General features: G+C 37.6%; 1 protein-coding gene across 2 annotated transcripts in view; it reads right to left on the bottom strand.

Moving 5' to 3' along the window:
* TSPAN12 (tetraspanin 12) overlaps positions 1-23,219 on the bottom strand; it is an 83,532-nt gene that overhangs the window by 42,933 nt on the left and 17,380 nt on the right. Inside the window, exons 1-3 of one of the 2 annotated variants that reach the window (XM_023513224.1) lie at positions 11,992-12,159; positions 6,083-6,157; positions 1,896-2,003 (exon numbers count right to left, since the gene is read on the bottom strand). In XM_023513224.1, coding sequence (XP_023368992.1) covers positions 1,896-2,003; positions 6,083-6,157; positions 11,992-12,132 — 324 coding nt within the window. In that variant the 5' untranslated portion in view covers positions 12,133-12,159. Of the gene's footprint in view, positions 1-1,895; positions 2,004-6,082; positions 6,158-11,991; positions 12,160-23,219 lie in introns of those variants that run through there. The other variant, XM_003789788.3, reaches the window with a different exon arrangement.

Raw genomic sequence — 23,219 nt, 5'->3', positions numbered from 1 at the left:
TCTGAACAGAGGGACCCAGGGAAGGAAGGCAACGTGAAGACACGGGGAGAAGATGGCCAAAGAGAAAGCCTTCAGGACACAAACAAGCCTGCCCACACCTTCACCTTGAACTACCACCCTCCAGAACTGTGTGGAAATAAATTTGTATTATAGTTGTAATACATTCTTATGGAAGTCATTCAAAAAAGGTGCTTTTAGAAATTCTTTCACTATGCCTGGGAGTCCTTACCATCTCTGCTTATGTATAATAGGCTTTGATAAGAAGAAAGGATCTTACTGCAGAACAAATCTAAAAATTAGTGTACTATCATTTGCAGCTTATACACTGGCCCTCTAAGTCAGGTTCTCAACCTTCCTCATCCCGCAATGTATTTTCATTGTTAAAAAGGGTCTCAACCCACAGGTTAAGAACCTCTGCTATATGTGGAGACCCCATCAGAAGAAAACTCAGTTCAATTTTTAACCTGAATTATCAAGGTCCACAGGATAAATTCCAGAATATAAGAGCGCTGGGCAGCTCCTCTCAGGGACAGCAGATGAACACAGCTTACTATAAATTCCTTAATGCTTCCCTGATTTTCCCTTCGTGTTGTTTTAGTACAAGTGCATAGTAAACAAATAAAGTCAGGAAGCATTGAAATAAACAGGAAATCTGTGTTACAATGATAATTTTCACCATCTCAACAACAGTAACACAGATAGCCAGATTTGGAGATCTGTCCTGGACTTGAACCTTGGCTCATATCCAGAACTGAGTAACTGAGCAGAGAGCTGGCTACTTATCACGTAAGGCACTGAATCTCAAATGCCTTGTGGCCCAGTGCTAACTAAGAGAAGTTACAGGAAAATTGAGATAACTTAATCATCTGGGAATATCACTCTAATTGTGAGGAAGATGCTTGAGAAAACAGTTTGAAGCATGGTTACCTTCAAGTCACCAATTATGAACAACTATAATGCCCATTTAAGAAGATGGTGGGGGCTCAGTGCCCATAGCACAGTGGTTGTGGCACCAGCCACATATACCCAAGGCTGGTGCATTTGAACCCAGCCTGGGCCTGCTAAACAATGACAACTGCAACCAAAAAATAGCTGGGCATTGTGGTGGGTGCCTATAGTCCCAGCTACTTGGGAGGTTGAGGCAAGAGAACTGCTTAAGCCCAAGAGTTTGAGGTTGCTATGAGCTATGACACCACAGCACTCTACTGAGGGTGACATAGTGAGACTCTGTTTCAAAAAAAAAAAAAAGAATAAAAAGCAAAAAAGAAGATGGTGGGGTGCAGTGCTGTGTTACCATCAGGTAACCCAGGCCAGAGACACCTACACTTTATAAGAAGGTAAATGAGAACAAGCTGAAATCGCTTAATCTTCTAAATAACCTTTATTATCCCCATTTTACAGGTGAGGAAACTGAGGTTTAAGAAGGTTGTACAAATACTGAAGTTCACTTCGTAGTAAGCAGCATAGTTGGGCCTTAAACCAAGCTTTTTCTGATTACAAAAATCATGCCATTCATGTCCCAAATGAGAATGATCAGTCAGAAAATTAAAATGATGTTTAAAATACTCATAGCTGTAAAAGTCATGAAATATCTATTCAAGTCGAGACTGGATATTTATCAAGTAAGGAATCCTCACAATTGTCTAGGAGAATGGCTTTTAAGAAGTTCTTAAATAACTGTGAGCCCTGTAAAATGAAGAGGAAACGGCCTATGTGGGGAGAAAGGCAGACCATGGAGTTCCTTATTTCTCTATAAAGCACTGCACCAGAGGTAACAGAGTCATAGTTTTAATTTTTCAGCATGGACAAAATTACCAAAGCAAAAGCTTTGACTATCTCATTGGAAAGTGTGCTACTTACTCCATACTCTCTGCCTTAGAAATTGTATCACTTACCTCTCGCTGAAAAAAATTCCAAGCATGAGTAAGCCACCGGTACCTAGGTAAGCCATAATTTGTCATTCTGGCTTTCAAAGTGACCATATCCGACCACTGTACTGGAACCTGGAGATAAAAGGAAGATATCAACAAGTATAACACAGGAACACAGATCTACTCACATGTTCACGAACACAGTAACTCCACACACACACTCACACATACTTGGAATGTATTATACCTGACAAATACTACATCAAATTTATATTTGTTTGTAGCCTAAACTAAACTCGGTGTTATGAGATATTTATTGGACAATCTCTATGTATATATTTTTGTGCTAAATGAGGAGGTCCATTATATAAGTGCAGGAATAAGAAATCCCTATAATGCTCAAGGAAATGACAAAACACGCAGTTAACTGTACATCCTACAGCTCCACCTGAAGAGCTCCTCAGAACACAGGATGTCCGCAAAGAAATGCCCTTTGGTGTCATTCCATAATGCTATGAAGTTGTCCTTCTTCGAAGGAACTACAGATAATGGTACTGAAATAAAGGGAAGAGAAGTAGGAAAGGAAATAATTCCAGCTCAGGTCAAGTCTCAACTCTGGGATAATTTTGTGAACACCTTTCCAAAATTTGGATTTTGAAGACATGCTAGCATTTTAGAAAGAACTGTTCTCAAAGTAAAGCATATTTTTATGCTTCTATTCTCAACTTCATGTCTGTTCCAGAGCATTTAACCATGGCAGAACTTTAGGTAAGCAACACGACAGATGACCAGAAATATGGTCTACATAACAAACAGGGTATGTTTTATTTGCAAGTCCAGGAGAAAGAAGCCAAACCCTAGTCTTGCCACATATGTAGTATTAATGCAACTCTTGAGCTACTAGATAAGGCGCCCACATCTGATCTATTCAGTAACACAGACCAAGCTTAGTGATACAGCGTGATGTTCAATAAATGCCAAAAAGGTCGAGAGCTAAAACAAAGGGGAGAGATGAGTAAATAAACTTCCAGTAGAACTCCAGATTATGATTATTTTGAAATCTAATTTCTTAAGATACTGATAGCAATAGAAATAGTTAGAAAAAATTCTGGCCATATTTATTTTTTGTAATTTTTTTTATTACTTGAAAATACACAATACGAAAGAAAACACCAAGTCACTTGGGAACGCATTATTTGCTCCCTAAATAATGGGCTGAATGGGTGCATTGTGTTCATATGGCTGCAACAAAGTTTAGGGATTAGTCAAAGTTCAAGTTAATCTTTGTAGGTTATTGTTGTCTCATATCCTTTTGGACATAAAATAAATAGAAGCAAAATAACTTCTCTAGAAATGTATAATCCAAAGTAATTAATATGATTGACAGATTTTATTTAGAAGGAATAACAAACAGGGGGTGAACCCATATAAAAGGCAGAACAATGGGGATACAGACTGTCTGATGTCAAGTTCTTAATTTAATTAATATACAATCTTTTAAAAATTGTTTTACCCTCCAAAATAAATACAGGCTGTTTCCTCACTGTGACCACAATCGTCTGAGACCAAATGTGGCAAGAAAACAGAGAAGACCATTGAGGTTCCAGCACAAAATACTGGGATCAGGCCATAAAGTAACACACACAGGGATTGGTTCCTTGCATGGAACAGCTAAGCGCACAAAGCCCACTCTATATAAAGGTTGACTTCTGCAAAATTTGGCAGATAATAAACTTTAATGGCACTTTTCATTCACACTGCTATTAGTGCAAAAGCAATAAAAAAACTTGACAAACTTTTTTTTTTTTTAAGGACCACTTTCCACAGTCTACTTTTAAACAGCCCTTGCTCTATCCTGATGATGTAATGGGAAAGATTTATACAAGCAAAACAGTGATGTATACCCTCAGCTGAAATCGCAGTGGGCACCCGTTTAGTGCTGCAATACTCAGGAGCTAGTCGCAGACTGACCCATAAAAGAATAGAATAAAGTATCTAAACAAGTAAAAGTTTCTTCTGGTTTCCTCGTGTTTACATTACGTTTGAATCCAAACATTTCCTTTTCAACATCTTACATTAATCCAGTTTGGACTTGTTATACCTTAGGAGATTTATCAAATAGTATGAAATATACACTCTATGACCCATTTTAAAAATTCATGAGAACGTAAACTCATTTTTTAAAACCTTTTATTACCCAACAGAACAGTCAGAAGCTGAGTTAAGGGGATTGAAAACTAATTATAAGACTTAGTGTCGGTTGCTTGTATGTCAAGGAGATAAATGCATCATTTGAAAACAGGAGAAATTAAGAGAGACAGTCTCTTTACCAATAAAACGTAGAAACCACGCCCTTGAAATCAACCCTTTTTCATTCCCCTCAATATTCAAAATAAGACTCTCAAGGACAGCAAGAGAATTCCTATTTTAATGGGAGATTTTTCTTTGGAAGAAAGTCTTAACTTTACATTAAACTAGTTAGAACATGCTGTGAGTTTTTAATTTTTTCATAAATTCCTCTTCTTCCTGAGAGTCATCATACACCAGAAGCATAACTGTCTTCACAGGGATTCATACATGTGAACCCCAAAGCACCATTTACATGTAAATTGGAGCATGCTGCGTAGCCACTAATCTGTGGTTACTACTTAGTATTCAAAACAGCCTCACAGTACAGTAGCAGATTCACCACAGAATCTCCAATAACCGCATCAGCGCCAGAAACAACTTTACTGCACAATTGCCAAATGCTCTGCTTTTCTGTAACAGACAGTATATAACCTCCCTCTCTTTTTAAGAGTTCTTAAATTGTAGATGTTTAAGGCATACGGGGAACTTGTCAGAAATCCAAATGCCCATTCCTTGCCCTTTCCTTCCCTGGCTTTCCCTCCATTCTGATTTAGTACCTCTGGGTTGGAAACCAATAATGAACATTTTCAAGAATCACCCTGCGTGACTCTTACTGCAGATGGTCCAAGAACTATAATACATGTTGAAAAATGCCATTTTACTAAAACAGAATTACTCTGCGATATTCACGGTGGAAAATCTGGCCTGCCTCCATGAAAACAGCCAGCAGTCACAGACACGCAAATGTGCTCAACCTCACTAGTAATAAATGTGCTAATTTTCACCAATGAAGTGAGCAAATACTAAATAAGTAGTAACACCCAATGCAAGCAAGGGTAAAGTGCGAGAGGTAAGCCAGACATGACTGGGAAAATCTTCAGATGGAAAATCTCCTATCCTCAGCCATTCTATCACAGCTATAAAAGTTGTTCCAGTGATTTTGATTGCTGAAATAAAAGAGAGCATTTGATGAAGAACTGCTTTCAAGTAGCCAAGTGTCAAACTTTGAGAGTGTTTCTAGACCATGCCAAGTGCACAGCAGCTCTTCAATACACTTAACATAGGAGCCGGTTCAGCTTGCTGCAACAGGACAGGCAGGCTTCCTCCTCACCCCTGCACTGTTGCCATTGGCCTTGGATAAGGCTTCACAGGGAGGTGTTCAAGCATTCTCAAACAAATCTTGCTACAAATGTGAATCTTTCCTATTCTTAAATCAGAAGTTGGTAAAAATTATTTTCCACATTTAAACAAACTGTAGAATTAAAGACATTGTCACAATATACCAGATAAAATATTACAAGGAATGGTTTGAACATGTGCTACCTTAGACACACAAAAGAAGATGTTATTTTTCATTAATATTGGAATTATTCATTGTTACCGTGGAGTATAAACACTCAAACTAATAATTATGTGCCTTAATTAGTCTAAAGTATCTAATTTAAAAAGTCAATGCCTATTGTTTTAGATTGTGGTGACATCACTTTTTTTTTTTTTTTATTGGCATACAATGCACTGGTTTTACACACAATCTGAAATGCTTTCATCAAACTGGTCAACATAGCCTTCACGGTATTTTCTTAGTTATTGTGTTAAGACATTTATATGCTACACCTAGTAAATTTCACATGTACCCTTGTAAGATGCACTGTAGGTGTGGCCCCACCAACTACTCTCCCTCCACCCATCCTCCCCTCTCCCCTGCCCTCCCTCTCCCTTTCTTCTTGGGCTATAATTGGGTTATAGCTTTCATAAGAAAGCTATAAATTGGTTTTATAGTAAGAGTGAGTACATTGGATACTTTTTCTTCCCTTCTTGAGATACTTTGCTAAGAAGAATATGACATCACATTTTGAACTCACCATAAGTTCTTGTTCATATGTCCAAACACCACAAGCCAGTTCTACACAGAAAATGACAAGTAAACTTCCAAAGTACTGTAGAAAAACAGAAAAGTATGCTCTAAGTAGAGAACCAAAAAAAAAGTATGATCATCAAACTAAATGTGATTCAATATGACATCCATCTAAAGAAAGAAAACAGGTACATTTTTAGGCTGCTCCTTGGGAACAGAAGCAGAAACTTTCAGCAAATTTAGAAACATCTACATATAGCATTTAATACTCACTTAAGTGGAACATTGTTGACTAGTCACATCCTGAGACAAATCGTTCACAAATGCCAATATCTTCATTAGGTTAAATAAGAATTGACATATCCTAGTTCAATAAGCTATAACCAGATTCTCTAAGAAACTGGGCTTTATTTCTTTCAAAGTAGTTGAAGTAAGGTCAACAAGTTCAGGGCTCTGCTGATAAGTAAATTTTAACTCAGCCCCCATTATATTTTTAGAAAAAAAATACAACATGTAACAAAATTTTAACTGCCTGTGACACTTTAAAATACATACATATTTAAAATAAATAGTAAGTTTCCAATCATCGGAAGGTACCTAGAAATATAAAAGATATGAAAACTTCTGATAAGGCATGGTTAGGGATTTAGGAATCATATGAAGTGGGTAAAATACCCTGCAGCTTACCAAGAGGTAAATTGGTTTGAGACAAAGAGGAGAAAAGAGACAATTAGGCAAATAAAAACCACAAAAAAATGTGCAGAGTTGGCAGGAAAGTCCAGCAAAGAGTCAGGGAACGGGAAACATCCATCTAGCTAGAGTGAGTTGGTCAGAACAAAATAAAACCAGCCATGGTGAACTCTGGGAGGCGGAGGTGAGTGGATCACCTGAGCTCACAAGTTCAAGACCAACCTGAGCAAGAGCAAGACTTCATCTCTACAAAAAAATAGAAAAATGAGCCAGGCGTTGTAGAGGGCACCTGTAGTCCCAGCTACTCAGGAGGCTGAGGCAAGAGGATCCCTTGCACCCAAAAGTTTGAGGTTGCTGTGAGTTATGATGCCACAGCACTCTACCCAGGACAACAGATTCTGTCTTAAAAAACAAACAAACAAACAAATCTCAGTGGTAGCTGGAGCACAGAAGCCAGAGGAATGAGGCACAGTGGATGTCGCTGAGAGATACGAAGAACCAGATCATCGTGAGCCATGGGGAGGATTTTGAATTTTATTTTTAAGTACAACGTAAATCCATAGCAGATGTGATCCGATGTGCATTATAAAAACCTAATTTTGGCTATTTTATGAAAAAAAATGGCCTGTAGAAAAGCAAGGTGCGATAAATCAAATCAAAGATTGCTGAAGTAGGATGATAAGAGGGAAATGGGAAAAGTTAACTTGATTTAGGATTGTGAGACAACAGGATTTAAACTTTCAGTGTCTTTGCTCATAATTTTTGCAAGAAAGGGTGGAGGAGTGAAATCAAAAATACAGAATATGGGGATATTTTATACTACTTCTGTGACAACTGCTCTTAGTTTTAATTTTTTTCTTCATATTTTTATATAAAAATAAAGAATGCAGAACTGCATCCTTTCTTAGACAAGGGCACAGCCTGATAATAATTGATTCAAAAAGTAATGTACTATTTTGTTAAGAGGATCCCATTTTACAGGCTACTTTTATTTTCAGCATATGTAGTACTCTTGGTTACTTCCAATCTACTGAGATGTCATTTCCAAGTATTGTTATTTCTAGTCCTTACTTAAAGATTTCAGCCTTGAAATGATGATTAGAAGAAATTTTGTGAACAATGTACTCCAGGCCAGTTTTTCTCCAAGCTCTCTTTAATGTTATACTTAAGTGATTGCTGGACATAAAAATACATTATATTTGCCCCTTCTGTTAAAAAGACACCACATGTTCATTAACTATATGCTTCATTATGGTTTTTATCTTTGGTAAGAAAAGACCCTAGGAGACACTGAGACTACAGAGAAAATTTGCCGAGACCAAGGATACCCTTGCTCTCTTGGATCCTTAACTTAAATTCTTTTCAAATTGGATCTGGTTATAACGTAAACCAAAGCAGCCTTGAAAACGTAGATACGTTTAAAAAATAGACAGGGACATGGATAGTATTTATAAAGAGAACAAGAGATACCCTGACTTTGCCTTGGGCATAATCGTAACAGATTGCTAGACTGATTTTATAACCTTTAAGTCCCACTGGAGTCATCTCTCTCATTTTTCTGGAGTAGCTGATCAGTTTGCAAATGCCACCAGCACTGCTCCATCTGCAAGACCCCAGCACAGAGCCATGGGCAAGTGGCCAGTATACGCAATGTATGAGCAACTCTGCCAAGCCTATGGATTCCAAATACGGGCATATTATAACAGGAGGCATGATATCACCTTTGACTTCCTGAAATTAGCATTGCAATAGGCTAGCAATACCATAATTTAGGCATCCACAGGAAAGCATATGTATCTAAAATCATCTTTGATTCCAAGTTCTAAATGAAGATTACCAAGGTTGGGAGGAAGAGGGTAAGTTTCCTATGACTTGGACACTCTTGTAACTCTGGAAAAACTCCAAATAATCCTACCTTTTAGATTTCCAATGATTTCATTTGATGCGATTCCTCCCATACAAAACAACTCCTCTGTGTTTATTCCACTAACACTTAGGAACACTGATTAGTTTAACCATAAGGTTGAAAATACAAGTTTCATTAACATAATATAACTTTCTTGGAATAAATGCAACTTACAATTTAATTCAAATAAAATATTTTTTAGAAATGATGTTGCAACTTTATGCTCAGCTGTCTTTGTTTTGTTGTTATTGCAGTAGCCTAAAACATGCAGTCTCCCAATTCCAAGGAAAATGCTAAATATCAATACAATATACATAGACCACATGCATCTACCCCTAAGTTTTCTTTTGCGGTGAGATCTGAGTCCTTGATAAAAGCATTTCTCATACTGATTACTGCACAGAGAATCATTCAGCCATTATTTTAAGGGATAGGTTTAAATTAAGGGCTATATGTAAAACATAGTATTAATCCATAGTTTCAATAGTATGAAACCAGCAGAAAATGAAGCAACAGCGCTTGCTGAGCTTTGCATGGAATGAAGTGCACATTCATATCCCAGGTGACTACACAAGCATCTTTTCCTCGGCATCCTGGGAACGTGTACGCATCTCCCTTGCTGTGTCAGCACGTGTCTCTCATGCTTCCTACTTTCCCAGGGCATGTGGTTGGATAAAATGATCTGTACAGTCAACTCACGCTCTCTTCTCCTTGTATTCAAACCCAACTCGGAGAGACACTGTGAGATCTTTACCAAATCATTTAACTTCCTTGATGTCAGTTTGATCATCTATATAACGAAGACAAAATCTCCACAGATAGATGTGAAAATGCTTTGGAAATTGTATAGCCTTATGCAAATGCTGTTCTGTACTACTTTGTGGAACATACGAGAGCAACTTCTCTCTTCCCACACTTAGGGCCACAGTTTCTTCCTCATCCTTGTTTTTGAGTGTTTCACCTGCTATTCATGACCATGTTCCCTTTCTCTTTCCCTCTGTGCATCAGGGCTCCCTTGTCTCCTGTACTTTAGGCCTCAGATGCTTCGACTTCCAAACCACTTGGCTGCCTTGCCCACAAGTCACAGCGCTGGCTCGACTGCCAGACCGTCAGTGCTGGTTGGCAAAGACCTTGTTTTTACACGTCATTTTGTCCCAGTGCCTAAGTAGTACTTGTCACAGAGCAGGTCGTCAATGGAAAGTTGGTGGAAATAATGACCTGTTTGCCAACTAAAAAGACCCATTTTGGTATTTCCTTGGCTTTCTCTAATGTGAACCCTGAGCGTCTTATTAACATCTGGCTGCCCTTGACCTTTGCCTACACATTTCTATTTTAAATATTGCTGGTCTGCTTTACCAGTGTCTTTTCTGTGAAGTATACGACGACAATCCAGTGTGTCTTTAAATATTTAAGACAATTCACATGTATAAAGAAAGGGAGCAACATGCAGACTCTCCCCGTCTCTCCCAAGCTACTATCAACCAAACATTTTAAACAAATGAAGAATGAGAAAATGTGTGTTTATACAAGGAAAATAGAATGTAATTATTTGTAGTAAAAGCTACTTTATTTGCTTTGAAAAATTATTCAATACAAAGTTCCTTAAAATAGCTCCTCTCCTATAATTAAATTAAAATGTGTGTTCCACAAATGTTCATAGAAAAAAACTGCATCTAATTAGGCACTGATAATAGGACATATCCCAAAATGATGCTTAATTAGAGATTTTTTTTTTTTTTTTTTTGCCAAACAACCAAACCGAGAAAAAACAGGTTTCAGTTCAAAAATGAGTGCCCTCACTAGGTTAGGTAAGAGTAGATTAGATAAAACAATGTATATGAAATTGCTTTGTTGAATTTTTTTAAGTTGCACAAGGGAAGAACATAGTCTTTGAAATAAAATAGAAGAACTGGCTTCAGGTTCAGGTTACTTTCCACATACACTAGATGGCCTAGGAAAAATCACTAAGCCTCAGTTTCCTCATTAACAAAATAAGATGTTAAAATCGTCTTACCATGCTATGCAAAGTATTCCAGGAGCTAAAGTATTATTACATTGTACACACTCCGTAAATGGTAGTCATTATTAATTATATAACAGTATCTATTAAAAGATAAACTCCATGTGGACTAGAGATATCACGGTGTTTTAAACACCTAACACACTGTCTGGCACCCAGCAGGCACAGGATAGATACTTCTTGAATAGATGTCCTTATAATTAGAGGTGATGGTGTGTAAAATTGTTTATCTTCCTAAACTATCAGTGTTGCTCCCACTAAAGGACATATATTCCCAACCGGAATCGGCTAAAATCTTTAGTAAAATCCCTGTCCAGTGAGAATAGAGCTGGGCTTTTTCAAAACATCTTTATTAGAAAACTAAAGCAGGATGGGTGTGGAGGGTGGGGACCTTCTAAAGAAGTACCGAAATCAATTCAGCTGTTATCTTAAACTAACTAGGGTTGGCAAAAGAATGGCCAGATGACATAGGTTACCAGTCCTTCTGTGCACTTGAAGTATTTAAGGAGTGAGGGAAGGGCATGACATCTCCCCTTCCTATTTAAGCCCTGGGGGATGTGCAGGCACATGAATCTCCTAATAGAAGAAAAGGGAACTCATTGCCCCCAGTAACGGTTAGGCTGCTTCCTTATATGTACACAGACCAAAATAATAAAAATGTCAAGGAAGAATTTTTTTCTTACAGAAACTTTCATTTATATAAATAATCTGATTCCCTGATACCATTACCCTAGAATTTCCCCTTGAAGAAAGCAGATTCAACACATACCCTTGTCTCTTCCTCTTAAAACCTCACTAAAAGAACAATAAAGGGATATTTTAAAAGGCTTAATCCCGTTGGTGGGTGAAGAAAAGGAGAGAAGAGCAAGTATATTTTGTAAAAGTGAAAAGTGGACAGAAAAGTAGAAAATGTCTCAGTAGCTCCCCCAAAGCTGAATGCTAAACCCATAGTGGGAAAAGCTGGGAATAAGCTGATTCAGAAGAGAGATCCCCAAACACTCAGGCCCTGGCAGCTCTGGGTACTTCTGGAGGTGGATAAAGATGCAACTAACAAGAGGAAGGTTTGATGAAAGTCATTTAGAAGACATGAGAAGCCCTCCTCCCACAGCCCCCATCCACCACCCCTAGGTACCTTCCTACACACTGTGCAGCCAGGTGACTATAATCCGGCCTCTTCCGTTAGAGACGTTTGAAGAATTGGAGGCGCTAAAATAAAGAGACTGGGGGCCGTGGATAGCAGGTTCAGTAGAGGATGAAGTACAGCATTGTGAACAGAGGAGTAAAGATCAAATTTACATACCTTTCCTACAGAGGTGCACAGCTCAAACCAAACCCAAATAGCACTGGACTTCTTCACAGAGTGTGGGAAGCCAGAGGGCAGTGAAAGAATATCTTCAAAGTCCTGGGGGGAAAATGAATTCCCACCTAATTCTATAGCCATCAAAAGTAATGCATAAGGGTGTATCAAGCCATTTTCAGGCTTCTAAAAAATCTCTTATGTATGCCTTTTCAGGAAACTACTGGAAGATGTGCTTCCTAAAATGAGAGAATAAACAGAGAAAGACAATGACTCGGAATCCAGGAAACAGGATTTAAAACAAAAGGGAGGCAAAGGAAATCCCAGAATGGTAGTGAGAGGATATCCCATGATAGCGTGACAGCTTCAGCTCGCCTAGACGGGGCAGCTCAGGAATGTGCTGAGAGATTTTATTTTTTTAAACATCATCAAGGAGAGGTCCACTATAGTTGAATATAGACAGACAAAACTTACACCAGGGGAAGTAATTTAGAGTCTAATTAAGTACAAATACACAAAAACTAAGCAAACAAACAAGGAAATTTGTTAATTCCAAGAAAAACAACATGTCATTGCAGAAAGGAAACCCAGCTGTGAACCGCATTTACGCAGTCAGTCACGTAAACACCCATCCAACCAACATGGTAATATGTCTCGGTTGAGGTGAGATAGGAATGCAGGGAAGAGCACAGCAGAAAGGGTGCCAGTTCTTCATTTCTCAGAAGGAGAAGTCACAGGACAGTCTCTAAAACTAAAAACTAAAAAAATAGGGGAAGTTATAACAATATGTGATTTAGACTTATGGAAGTCAATTCCAAAAGAATCTGCTAAAACCAAGTTGAAAGTAACTGCCTTTTGGGTGTGGAAATGGCAGGGGTGAAGGACCACTATGCTTCCTAATAAATCTTTTAGAACTAAATCCGTGTCTACAGCATGTACTTGGAGCCTGCTTTGATAAAAGTAAGAACGAAATTAAAATAAACCACAGCCCCTCCCATACTACCCCATCCCAGGCCTTGACATCCAAGAGAAGTGGCTTGGTAACTGAAGGATGTTCACTACGTTTTATGTAGGAAAAGGAATCCTAAAAGGCTGAAAATTATAAGTAGCCCAATTACATTTCAGGGTTATTGGAGTCAATGGGGGTGAGTGGTGATTGGCTTTCTAAATGCTTGAGTAACATTTTCCTTTCCCTGAATGCACCTTCAGCACTTCAACATAGGAGTGGCATAGCAAAAATATAAACAGTGTATACTTAAATGTGATTCATGGATCCCACCCAGACTAGACTCTGCCTGGAAATTTGGGTATCTTCTGATATACTGCTCATTAAATAGGTAAATATAGTTTCCCCAAATCAGTGTGAGTTGAATTATATTCCATGACCGTTCAATTCAGTCACAAAATTATGGAGCTTAGAATTCTATGTTATTAGTGATTTCGTTCTATGGAGAAGGCCTGGATTTAGTTTATTTGCTGAGGAGATATATATATGGGTGTATATATCTAAGTAGTGTGTGTACATAAAAGGTGAAAGGTCAAGTATATGTATATATGTGTATGCAAATGTGCACCTGCGGGTGTGTGTACACACACTTGAGTACATGTACAAATCATTTACTGTGCAGAGATTTACATATATTAATATAATCTGCTCCTCAAAAAATTTTAAAAAACACAATTAGCTCCATGTTTTCAAAAAGGGAAAATAGAGCTAGGTATAATTATCCATGACAAGCAGCATATATAGAGAGCCCTGTGGTTTTCAGGCACAGGCTGGAGGGCCCAGCATCCTAGATGTAGACTATGTCTCTACCAGTTAGTTGGGCCAATCACTTAACTTCTCTGCCACTCAGTGCCCTTATCTCTACAACTGGGGAACAATAAGGTGAATCTAATGAGTCAATACATGTAAAGCTACATAAAAACAGGATGGCACCTGTGGCTCAGTGGGTAGTGCGCCAGCCCCATATACTGAGGGTGGTGGGTTCAAACCCGGCCGTGGCCAAACCACAAACAAAAAATAGCCGGGCATTGTGGCAGGTGCCTGTAGTCCTAGCTACTCGGGAGGCTGAGGCAAGAGAATTGACTAAGTTCAGGAGTTGGAGGTTGCTGTGTACTGTGAGCTGTGAGGCCATAGCACTCTACCGAGGGTGACAAAGTGAGTCTCTGTCTCAAAAAAAAAATAGTGGCTGGTACGTAGAGTATATCAGAGATAATGGGAGAAATCTCTCATTAATCAAACTTCTGAACAGACATGCACAGAAGTACACTGAAAAGTACTTTGGAAAGTATTAAACTTGGTAAGCAGTTGAGAAACAGTGGAAATGACAGTTTCAGTTACTAAGGGCATTTTTAGAAAATATATATTCCATCAAAATAATACTTAACTTCCATTCCATCCAACTTTAAGGAGAGAGGACTTTGTAATACCTACTTTCTAAAGAAAACAAAATTCCCATATATAACTCACCACAAATAGACAAGACAGTTGTTTTCCAAACTGTTTTCTATATAAATTTCAACTAGAAAAGAATTTTCACATTAAAGCAGCACTGTAATGTTTTCCTTGAACACTCTTCCTGTGAGTTTCTTTGAGAAAACAAGCAGATAATCAACCAACCATCTCAGAACCCCGTCCACAAGAAAATGCTATACCGAGAGAAAGGTAAAAAGCACAAACACTGCAGAGGGGACTTTCACCCACTACTCTCTTCCTGTATAACCAAAACTCAGATCCTTTTTTTCATAAGTAAACATTCAACTTAATCTAAAACTACAGAAGTCAGATTCGCTTATCTTGAAAAATGAATACAAACTGAATTTCATCTCCCCTAAATAAAAACTATTTCAAAATATACTTTACTGGACATTTTCATATTTTAAAAATATAGTAGCCTTTGACTCCCATCTACATGCTACATAGCCAACATTCTTAATAAACAAAATGTTTGATTAAAGACCCACATTCACTAAATGATAAATGATAAACTCCAGTCTCTGTCTTGTCAAATACTAAACTCTGCAGGCTTTCAGTGCTAAGTATCTTTATGTCAGTTGTTTATTTTTCCTTTCTTGGTGATTGGAGGTTTAAAAATATTATATTACTGATAGTTAGTAAATAAGGGAATTCCACTTCCAAATATTTGTACAAGATAATGGAACAGCCACCCTTCTGTTAAGAATCTCTGGGGACTAAAATGCTAACAGCCTAAGAGAAGTGGCTGCCTAAAACGCATATACACACATACCTCTGTTTTAGCCAATTTTCAAAACACTGTCACAACATACACAGGCTTGGTAATTTCTGAAGGCCAATAATTCACCAAGTCCAACGTGTCTCTATAAATTTTTAAAAGAAAAGACAACACTAAACATCTTTTCCTTTAAGAATCATAAGTAGAATGAGGACAGTCAAATTTAGGAAAAATAGATTAAAACTATAGTCCAAGTTTTGAAGAAATAGTCTTTTGACTACTCAGTACCTGCAGAAATTTAAGCTTAGGTAAGAAATCACTGGCATATTATGGCCTTTTGTTCATGCCCATACTTTAGTAAATATAGAAAATTATTTCTGGGCAGCGCCTGTGGCTCGAAGGAGTAGGGCTGGCCCCATATGCCGGAGGTGGTGGGTTCAAACCCTGTCCCTGCCAGAAACTGCAAAAAAAAATTATTTCTAAGAAAAGGTACCTTAATTTACTCCCCTTTTCAATTTTATTTACATTGGTAATGGCTGAGCTAACTTCCTCATTGAAGATGTTGGTCAAGTTCAAAGTAGTATATGTTTTCTTCATATGCTGTTCAAACTACTGGATAGGGAAGTGAATTATGCCAGGATCTTCAGGTCTAGCGATGGCTTTGTGTTACCAGGGTCAGTGATCTATCTCCTGAGAGGTAAGGCATTAAGACTAAGTCAATAAAACAGCTGAACATGTTAGAGAGGTCACAGTGCACATGGCTTCTGTTGCCTCGAGAGCCGGGTCAGCTAAAGTGTGCAAGCTCAGCCCTAGCTCAAAAGATTAACAGGTGTTACTGGTCTCTGGAGAGGTTATCTCTACGGAATATTGGGTCATTACTCACAATATGAGACAGGGACCCCATTACCAAAATCTTTACATGAAAATGCAAATAGGAAGGTGCCTTGGGATAGGAAATATCCTAAGCAGCACAGCCAAAACAATATTAATCCAAGACTCAATTAAAATGTGGATTATGCCTCTCACTCAGACCTAACCAAATGTGTCCAGAACCTTCTCAGACACATGAGGGACATGAATTTATTACAGAATCTACCTTATGACAACACTTTCTATAAGACGGTAAGTTAGGAAAGTGGGAATTTGAAAAAGATAATGTTTGATTAGGCAGAAAGAAAACTTTATGTACTATAAAATGTCAATAACTTTTGAACCTATCTGTCCCCTTCCAAATATACTCTCTTCATTGTTTTACTTTTACTTTCAGATGAGATAGGCACTTTAACTTATTTTTGTATATTCTCCAGGATACTCACAAACCCTATTTGTTAAAAATAATATTAAACTGTGGCTCAGTGAGTAGGGCGCCAGCCCCATATACCGAGGGTGGTGGGTTCAAACCCAGCCCCGGCCAAACTGCAACAAAAAAAAATAGCCAGGTATTGTGGCGGGCACCTGTAGTCCCAGCTACATGGGAGGCTGAGGCAAGAAAATCACCTAAGCCCAAGAGTGGGAGGTTGCTGTGAGCTGTGACGCTACAGCACTCTACCAAGGGTGACAAAGTGAGACTCTGTCTCAAAAATAAATAAATAAACAGATAAAAATAAAAATAATATTAAAGAAAAGTTTCCTTTATGCTTTACAAATGCACATACATAAATATTTATTTCAAGTGACGAGGCTTATTCTTTTCTTCTCTTTATTCCTTTTTTTTTTTTGGATAAACTTATCCAAGCAAATACACTTTCCTCCTGAACCAAAAATATTTTCTTCCAAAGGAAAAGGTTTAAGAACACTATTCATTATGAATGATGTACACCCTGATTCCTAGCCATGCTCAAAAAGAAAGCCAGGTGTGAATAATGATAAATGATCAATTTGTTATAACATGGATAAACCTGGAGTACATTTTGTTACATGAAATAAGGCAGCAGAATGAGAAATGCCACATGGTCCCACCATGAACGTGAAAATCTAAAAATGTGAAATCTGAAGAAGGGGAATTCACACAAATAGAGAGGAGAATAGTGGTGACCAGGGGCTGGGGAGGGGAGAATGGAAAAAAGGAGATGTGAGGAGGAAAAAGTCATAGTGATCCATTGTATACCATGGTGAATAGAGTTAAAATAATGTAGTGCCTATTTCAAAATTGCTAAAACAATTTTTCATATTCTTAACCACCACCAAAGGTAGATATTGTGATGTTTATGTTCATTATCATGTTAAATAATTCTACAGTGTACACTTCTATTGTTTAAACATCAAATTGCATCCTGTCAATATATATAATTATTTGAAAATTACAAATAAAATTTTGTATACAATAGTTTTTAAAGAATTCTAACAAGTCAAGATAAAATGCATGCATTGGAGGGATAATGTTTCTATTATATCAAAAACACATAAATATTGAATAATTCCTAATATCTTGATGTCAAATAAAACAAACATACTATCGTATAAAAATGTTTTATCCATAATTCTACCTCAGAAAGGTCTATTGATTTTATCCACCACCGTGCAGCTCACAACATCTTAGTTCATACCCCATCCACAGCCTCTGGAGACTATAGCGTAATCACTAACAGGACGAGCTGTTGTCTCCTGTCCTACCTGTGAATCACCACTTCATCCCAAGCTGGCAACACCCATAGCTTCTCTATAGCCCAAGGGATTCTCCTAAAAAGACCTCCTTCACAATCGGAGTTACTTTGTGTTCTCACTGGGCACAAACACCACAGCCATACAGAATTTCTACACTTTGCTTAACTTGCCAGCGTCCCTCACTCTGTGTTTACACGTACTCTTCGTGTTGCTCTAAATCCCCATCCTTCCCTTTCCCCACCAGGAAACCCTTATTATGCATTCTCAATATCCAGCTCAAGTATGGACTCTTCTGTGAAACTGTCTGAAAGCCTGCCGTCACTCCTCATTCTGGGTTAAGGAATTTACTTACACATCTAATATTATATTTTGTTTTGTTATTTTCTTTGTATTCATTCCCTTCCTCTTTGTCTCTCTAAAGCATCTGTCACAGACTGAGTACTCAATGCTTGTGTAAGAAGGAAATAAGGAAAGAAAAAGAGTATGAAAGTGAGAGAGAAAGGAGAAACTGCTTGATCCTCTGATGGAATATGAGAGAATGGTGACTATGGTAGAATTTTTAGAGTTCTTGTTATAATAAAGATAGAAAAAGACTGTATGTTTAAAAATTAACTACAGAATGCCTTGGAGAAATAAATGAATCATAGTTAAGTCTTACAAAAATGAGGGCAGTGCTGTAACAGCAATGTGGTGCAGAGAAACATCCCGACTGGGAAACCAGAATGCATTTGAACACTGCTGACAGCAGCTACCACCTGTGTATCTTCGGGCACCAGCACTTTTCTCCATTTATAAAATAAGTCTAACACAGAAAACAAAGGTAAAACGTGGAGCAAATGCTGTGCATGGTAAAGGATACGATGGCTCCTCATTTAGACGTCAAGTTGTTAGGCTACCAACCGAAGATACAAATGAAATAATCAGGAGAGTCTACCTAATAGTTTAACTTAATGACTTAAGATGAGCTAGGTAATTATAAAATGCATAACCACACAAGAGAAGGCCTTCAACAGAGAGGCCATAGAAAATGAATTACTCTTTAAAGATATTTCTGTTTTGCATTATGATTTTACACACCAAAAAATTAAGGAGAAAAAAATTTCTCCACGGCCATTAAAACTTTACGGGATTTCCATTTAGGAAATCAGCCAAGTCTGGTTCAGTCTCTCTTCATTTTCACAAAGTGTTTTAAAAACACTTCTACACAATCAATAGCCGTATGCAAATTCCCTGGAATAATAAAATTGGGGGGGGGGATGGAAAAATCTTCCCCTTTAAGTAAAATCGGGACTCTTAAACATGTAAGCTGCGTTCAGCTGAATGTCTGACCGGTGCTTGACTAGTTGCGGTTTGCTGGCAGTTGGGCATATATTAGCATCCCATTCTGACAAATGATGATCTCCCGATGATGACATTCAGCTGTTGTCGACATCGTAAACATGTCTGTTCCATCTGTTTACATTCCCCCTGAGCTGGCACGGCTTTCCTAATGCCTGTGTTAATAGCAAGGTAGAATTGCAATAACAAATGAATTTCATTTAGTCTACAGCTAAAGCCTTGGGAAGTAACCATCTCAGGCTTAAAATCAATTTCGATTTAGCTTTAATTTCTCTTATAAAGAGAAGGAATTTCTGCTACTGAAATTACTTTCAAAGTCTTGACAGGTTACACTGTCTTTTTCCTAGTCATTTTTGGCTTGTTTTCCCATTGCAATTAGAATTTAATTATTCTTAATCTCCTCATATAAATATATAAAAGTTTCTCTTCTATGACAATTTCACACTTATTAAAAACAAATTTAATGAGAGTAGGGTTTCAGATTCAGCAAATAAAGATACAGGATGCCCATATAAGTTTTAACTTCAGATAAACAGTAAAGAAGGTTTCAGTATATGTGTATCCTTGGTACTGCAGAGGATATACTAACACATTATTTATTTTTTGTCTGAAATTCAATTTAATTGGGCTAAATTTGGGGGGGGGATCTTAAATTTGAATATTTTAACTACTTATATCTATAAACCTATAATTCATAAAAGGCTGAAATTCAAGACCAAAGTTCATCAGGAATATTTTGAATAGGTGGTCTCTGAACTTGTAGAGGTTTCTTGTTACCACTTTTGGAGGGAAGTTGGTTATAAAGATCTATTTTGAGGGAGGTTCTCTCGTTTTTTCTTGACCCATCTGATGAATAATGGCATTTTTACTTTTACATGTACAACACAACAGCCCAGCTGCCAGCTCTTTTTAAAATAATCATTCCAGGATTATCTTACAAGCGTATAAGTGAATCTTTCTAAAAGTAGAATATAGACGTCTTAACACAATAAGAAATTACATAAAGGCTATGTTGATGAAAATATTTCAAATTGTATATGTAACACCACACTGTACCCCTTGATTGCATTAATGTACACAGCTATCATTTAATTAAAAACAGAAAAATAATAATCATTCCAGAGATATTGCAACTCTTAGAAATATCAATTGTCTTTAAAAATAAAAAGTAGCTTTCTCAAACGAATTGATTTATAGGTTTCCAAAGTGAAAAAAGACCATGAATACAGAAAAACAGACAAGTAAGATGAATGCATTCTGCTTGGTTAAATATGTACATATAATACAGAAGCAATTTCCTAAAAAATATTTTTAATCAGGATGAAATGCTAAAGAGTCCAAAAGAGGGAAAAAAAGTTATGAGAGCCACTTTGCAAATATTTGCCAAAGACATAACATCATGTGACAGTCTACATTAATTTCCACCACCACCCCCCACTTAGTAGGTCATTTCCCCAAATCGAAATCTTTCCAATATCCAGAAAATTTCCATTAAAATTTCACTCTTGTCACCCCTTTCCAATAACACCCTCAGTCTGATGTACTGGCCATTCCTATTCTCACTGTTCTTATTTTCTCTCCATTGTTGAATTTAATAAATATTTTATTAAAGCCATGATCAAGGCAAATGCTTCATGTTAACAAGCTGCTTATAGTCTCGTAGTTTGGGTTGAGTATACAAAAGGAAATTCATAATAGGGCCATACACTGGACTTCACAGGTTGAAGAGAGTTTATTAGAGAAATCAGTAAAGGCCAAGTGAGACTGGGCTTGGCAGTCAGAAGCTCTAAGGTCTGAATCCAAGCTCTATCCACTTCTTGCTGAGTGACTTTGGACATTTTACTGACCTTCTGGAATCTCATGTAATGATTACCTATAGCAGATGATTGTTGTTGGGTTTAAAATGAAAAAAATATGTAAAATGTTTTATACAATTCAAGACACACTGGCACGCACTTAGGCAAAGTCTGCAGTTATAGATTAAAATAGCCAAATTGTCACAAATACGTTGCTGGAACTGGACTGCCATGGTCCGAGTACCAGATCCTCCTCTACTAGCTGTGCTGACTTAGGCAAATCACTTATCCCCTCTGTGCGTCATTTCCTCATGTATTTTAAGTGAATAACAATAATAGTAGTTATCTCAGCAGAATCATGGAGAGGATAAGATTGATTAATTTATGTAAAACTCTTCATGTAAAAAATTCGTGTAAAACCATGGTGTCTGGCACCACTTGAGAAATGTTAACTACTTTAATGATCATCATCATAATTGTCATTATTAATTCAAGAGGTAGCATTTCAGATAGGTCTTAATGGGTTGGTACGATTTGAACAGAAGTACTAAGAAGATAGTCCCATCTAGAAAGACAGAATAAAAGCGGGGAAGATTAAAGCAAGAAAAATGTGTTCAGTGATCAGAATATATAGACTAGACAACAATGAAGTGGGCAGGAAAGCTAAAAATAGCCAAGGAAGCCTTGATTGTACAGGGCTTGAGGCAAGTTTGAGGTATCTGTAAATACTTCACTACCTGGTGAGGGAGTATTTTGAGTTCTCCATACAGAGGAGAAATGTGAGCTTAGTTGCATTAGATTAACCTGGAAGCATTGGTTTGGAGTAAAATAGAGAGAGATAATGGGGGCAGTAAAGTTAGTTATGGGGCTCTGTGTCTCTTTGACCAAAAATTAGGAAAGTCTGAACTGGGGCATCCCAAATGAGAATAGAAAAGAGGGGACAATTTCCCAAAATTGTAACTTCAGAACTGACAGGACTCTGCAGCTGTTTAGAGGAAGGAGCTATGCCGAAGAAACCAAAGAAAACCCTGCCTGAGAAGCAGGCCAGAAGCAGATTGGCTGTGAGTGTTAGATGAGTGGGAGTGATCACAGGGTGTAGTCTAGCAAGGGAGAAGCTGTGGAGGGTCTAGACCAGTAATTTTTCAACCCGTGTGCTATGAGAGGATCTTAGGTGTACCAGAGAAATTTTTCAAGATCATTAATTAAATTATTTTTGAAAGGAGTTCAAAGCACAGTAAGTATATTCATTTTTTCCTCTTTTTCTTTTTTGATCAAAATAAGTGTGTCTCAGAAGTTTAATTTTAGGTTCAATTGTGCCGTGAGACAAAAAAAGGTCTAGACAGAGTAAGGATCTAGAAACTTGCCAGGGGAAGAGAAGCAGCCCAATAAGAATAGAGAATGGACTGCAAAGGCAGTAGTCAATGGGAAACAGTGATCAAGAGGGAGATGGCTGCCATGGACACAGGAAACAGCAATTCACATAATGCTGCTCCTTGAAAGAGAGTAACATCCAGCAAGCAAAGGTGGGGGACAGAAAATGGCAGCATCAATCTCTGCTCATCATCCTCCCAGAGGCAGCACTGATTCCTTGGAGTTAAGCTTGGAGTTCTTCCTCTCTAGCTTCAGAGTCCCTGGTATAAACCCTACTAGAGGTCTTATTAAGGAGAAATGGAATTATCTTTCTATCATATATGCTTGTCAGATGGCACAAACTGGTAGTATATAGAGGGTGCCCCCAAATACATTCATTTTAATAAAGGAAAAAACTGTATTAAATTTGTAATATTCCAGACACGTTTGACTTCTACAACTACAAGAGGTACTCAATGTGGCTTGTGTTCGTCTTTTGTTATCAGTATATACTGAGAATTACAATTTTAATACAGTTTTTTTTCTTTCTTAAAATGTATACACGTTTTTGGTGACCCTCTGTATCTGAACTCAGTCAGTGTTTGAAGAATAAATAAATGGATAAGTTAATGGCACGTAGGAACTTAGTCTTCTAAGGCTACTTTTGCATTGTAAGGCTCTTTCCACTGTACCAACTAGACTCTCATTCACAAGTCTATGATTTGTCCTAGTTCAAGTAGCAAGACAAATTACTTTTCTCCCAACATGTTTTAGTAACATTGGAGCAGACAAATGGAATACATAACTGGTTTTCAAAACGTGTTCCCAAAAGCTTTTGTAGTTCCATGAAATATGTGACCCCATCTGAAAACATCCCTCTGCACAGTCTCATCCAAAAGAAACGTTGGAAGGAGAGAGAGAAATGGCAGTCACACTTAAATTGGGT

The sequence above is a fragment of the Otolemur garnettii genome, unplaced genomic scaffold (genome assembly GCF_000181295.1).
Source record: "Otolemur garnettii isolate 467f Iridium unplaced genomic scaffold, OtoGar3 scaffold00037, whole genome shotgun sequence".
NCBI classification, from domain to species: Eukaryota; Metazoa; Chordata; class Mammalia; order Primates; family Galagidae; genus Otolemur; species Otolemur garnettii.
Note: the sequence above shows the minus strand (reverse complement) of the source record. Positions and strands in the feature narration are given on the sequence as shown.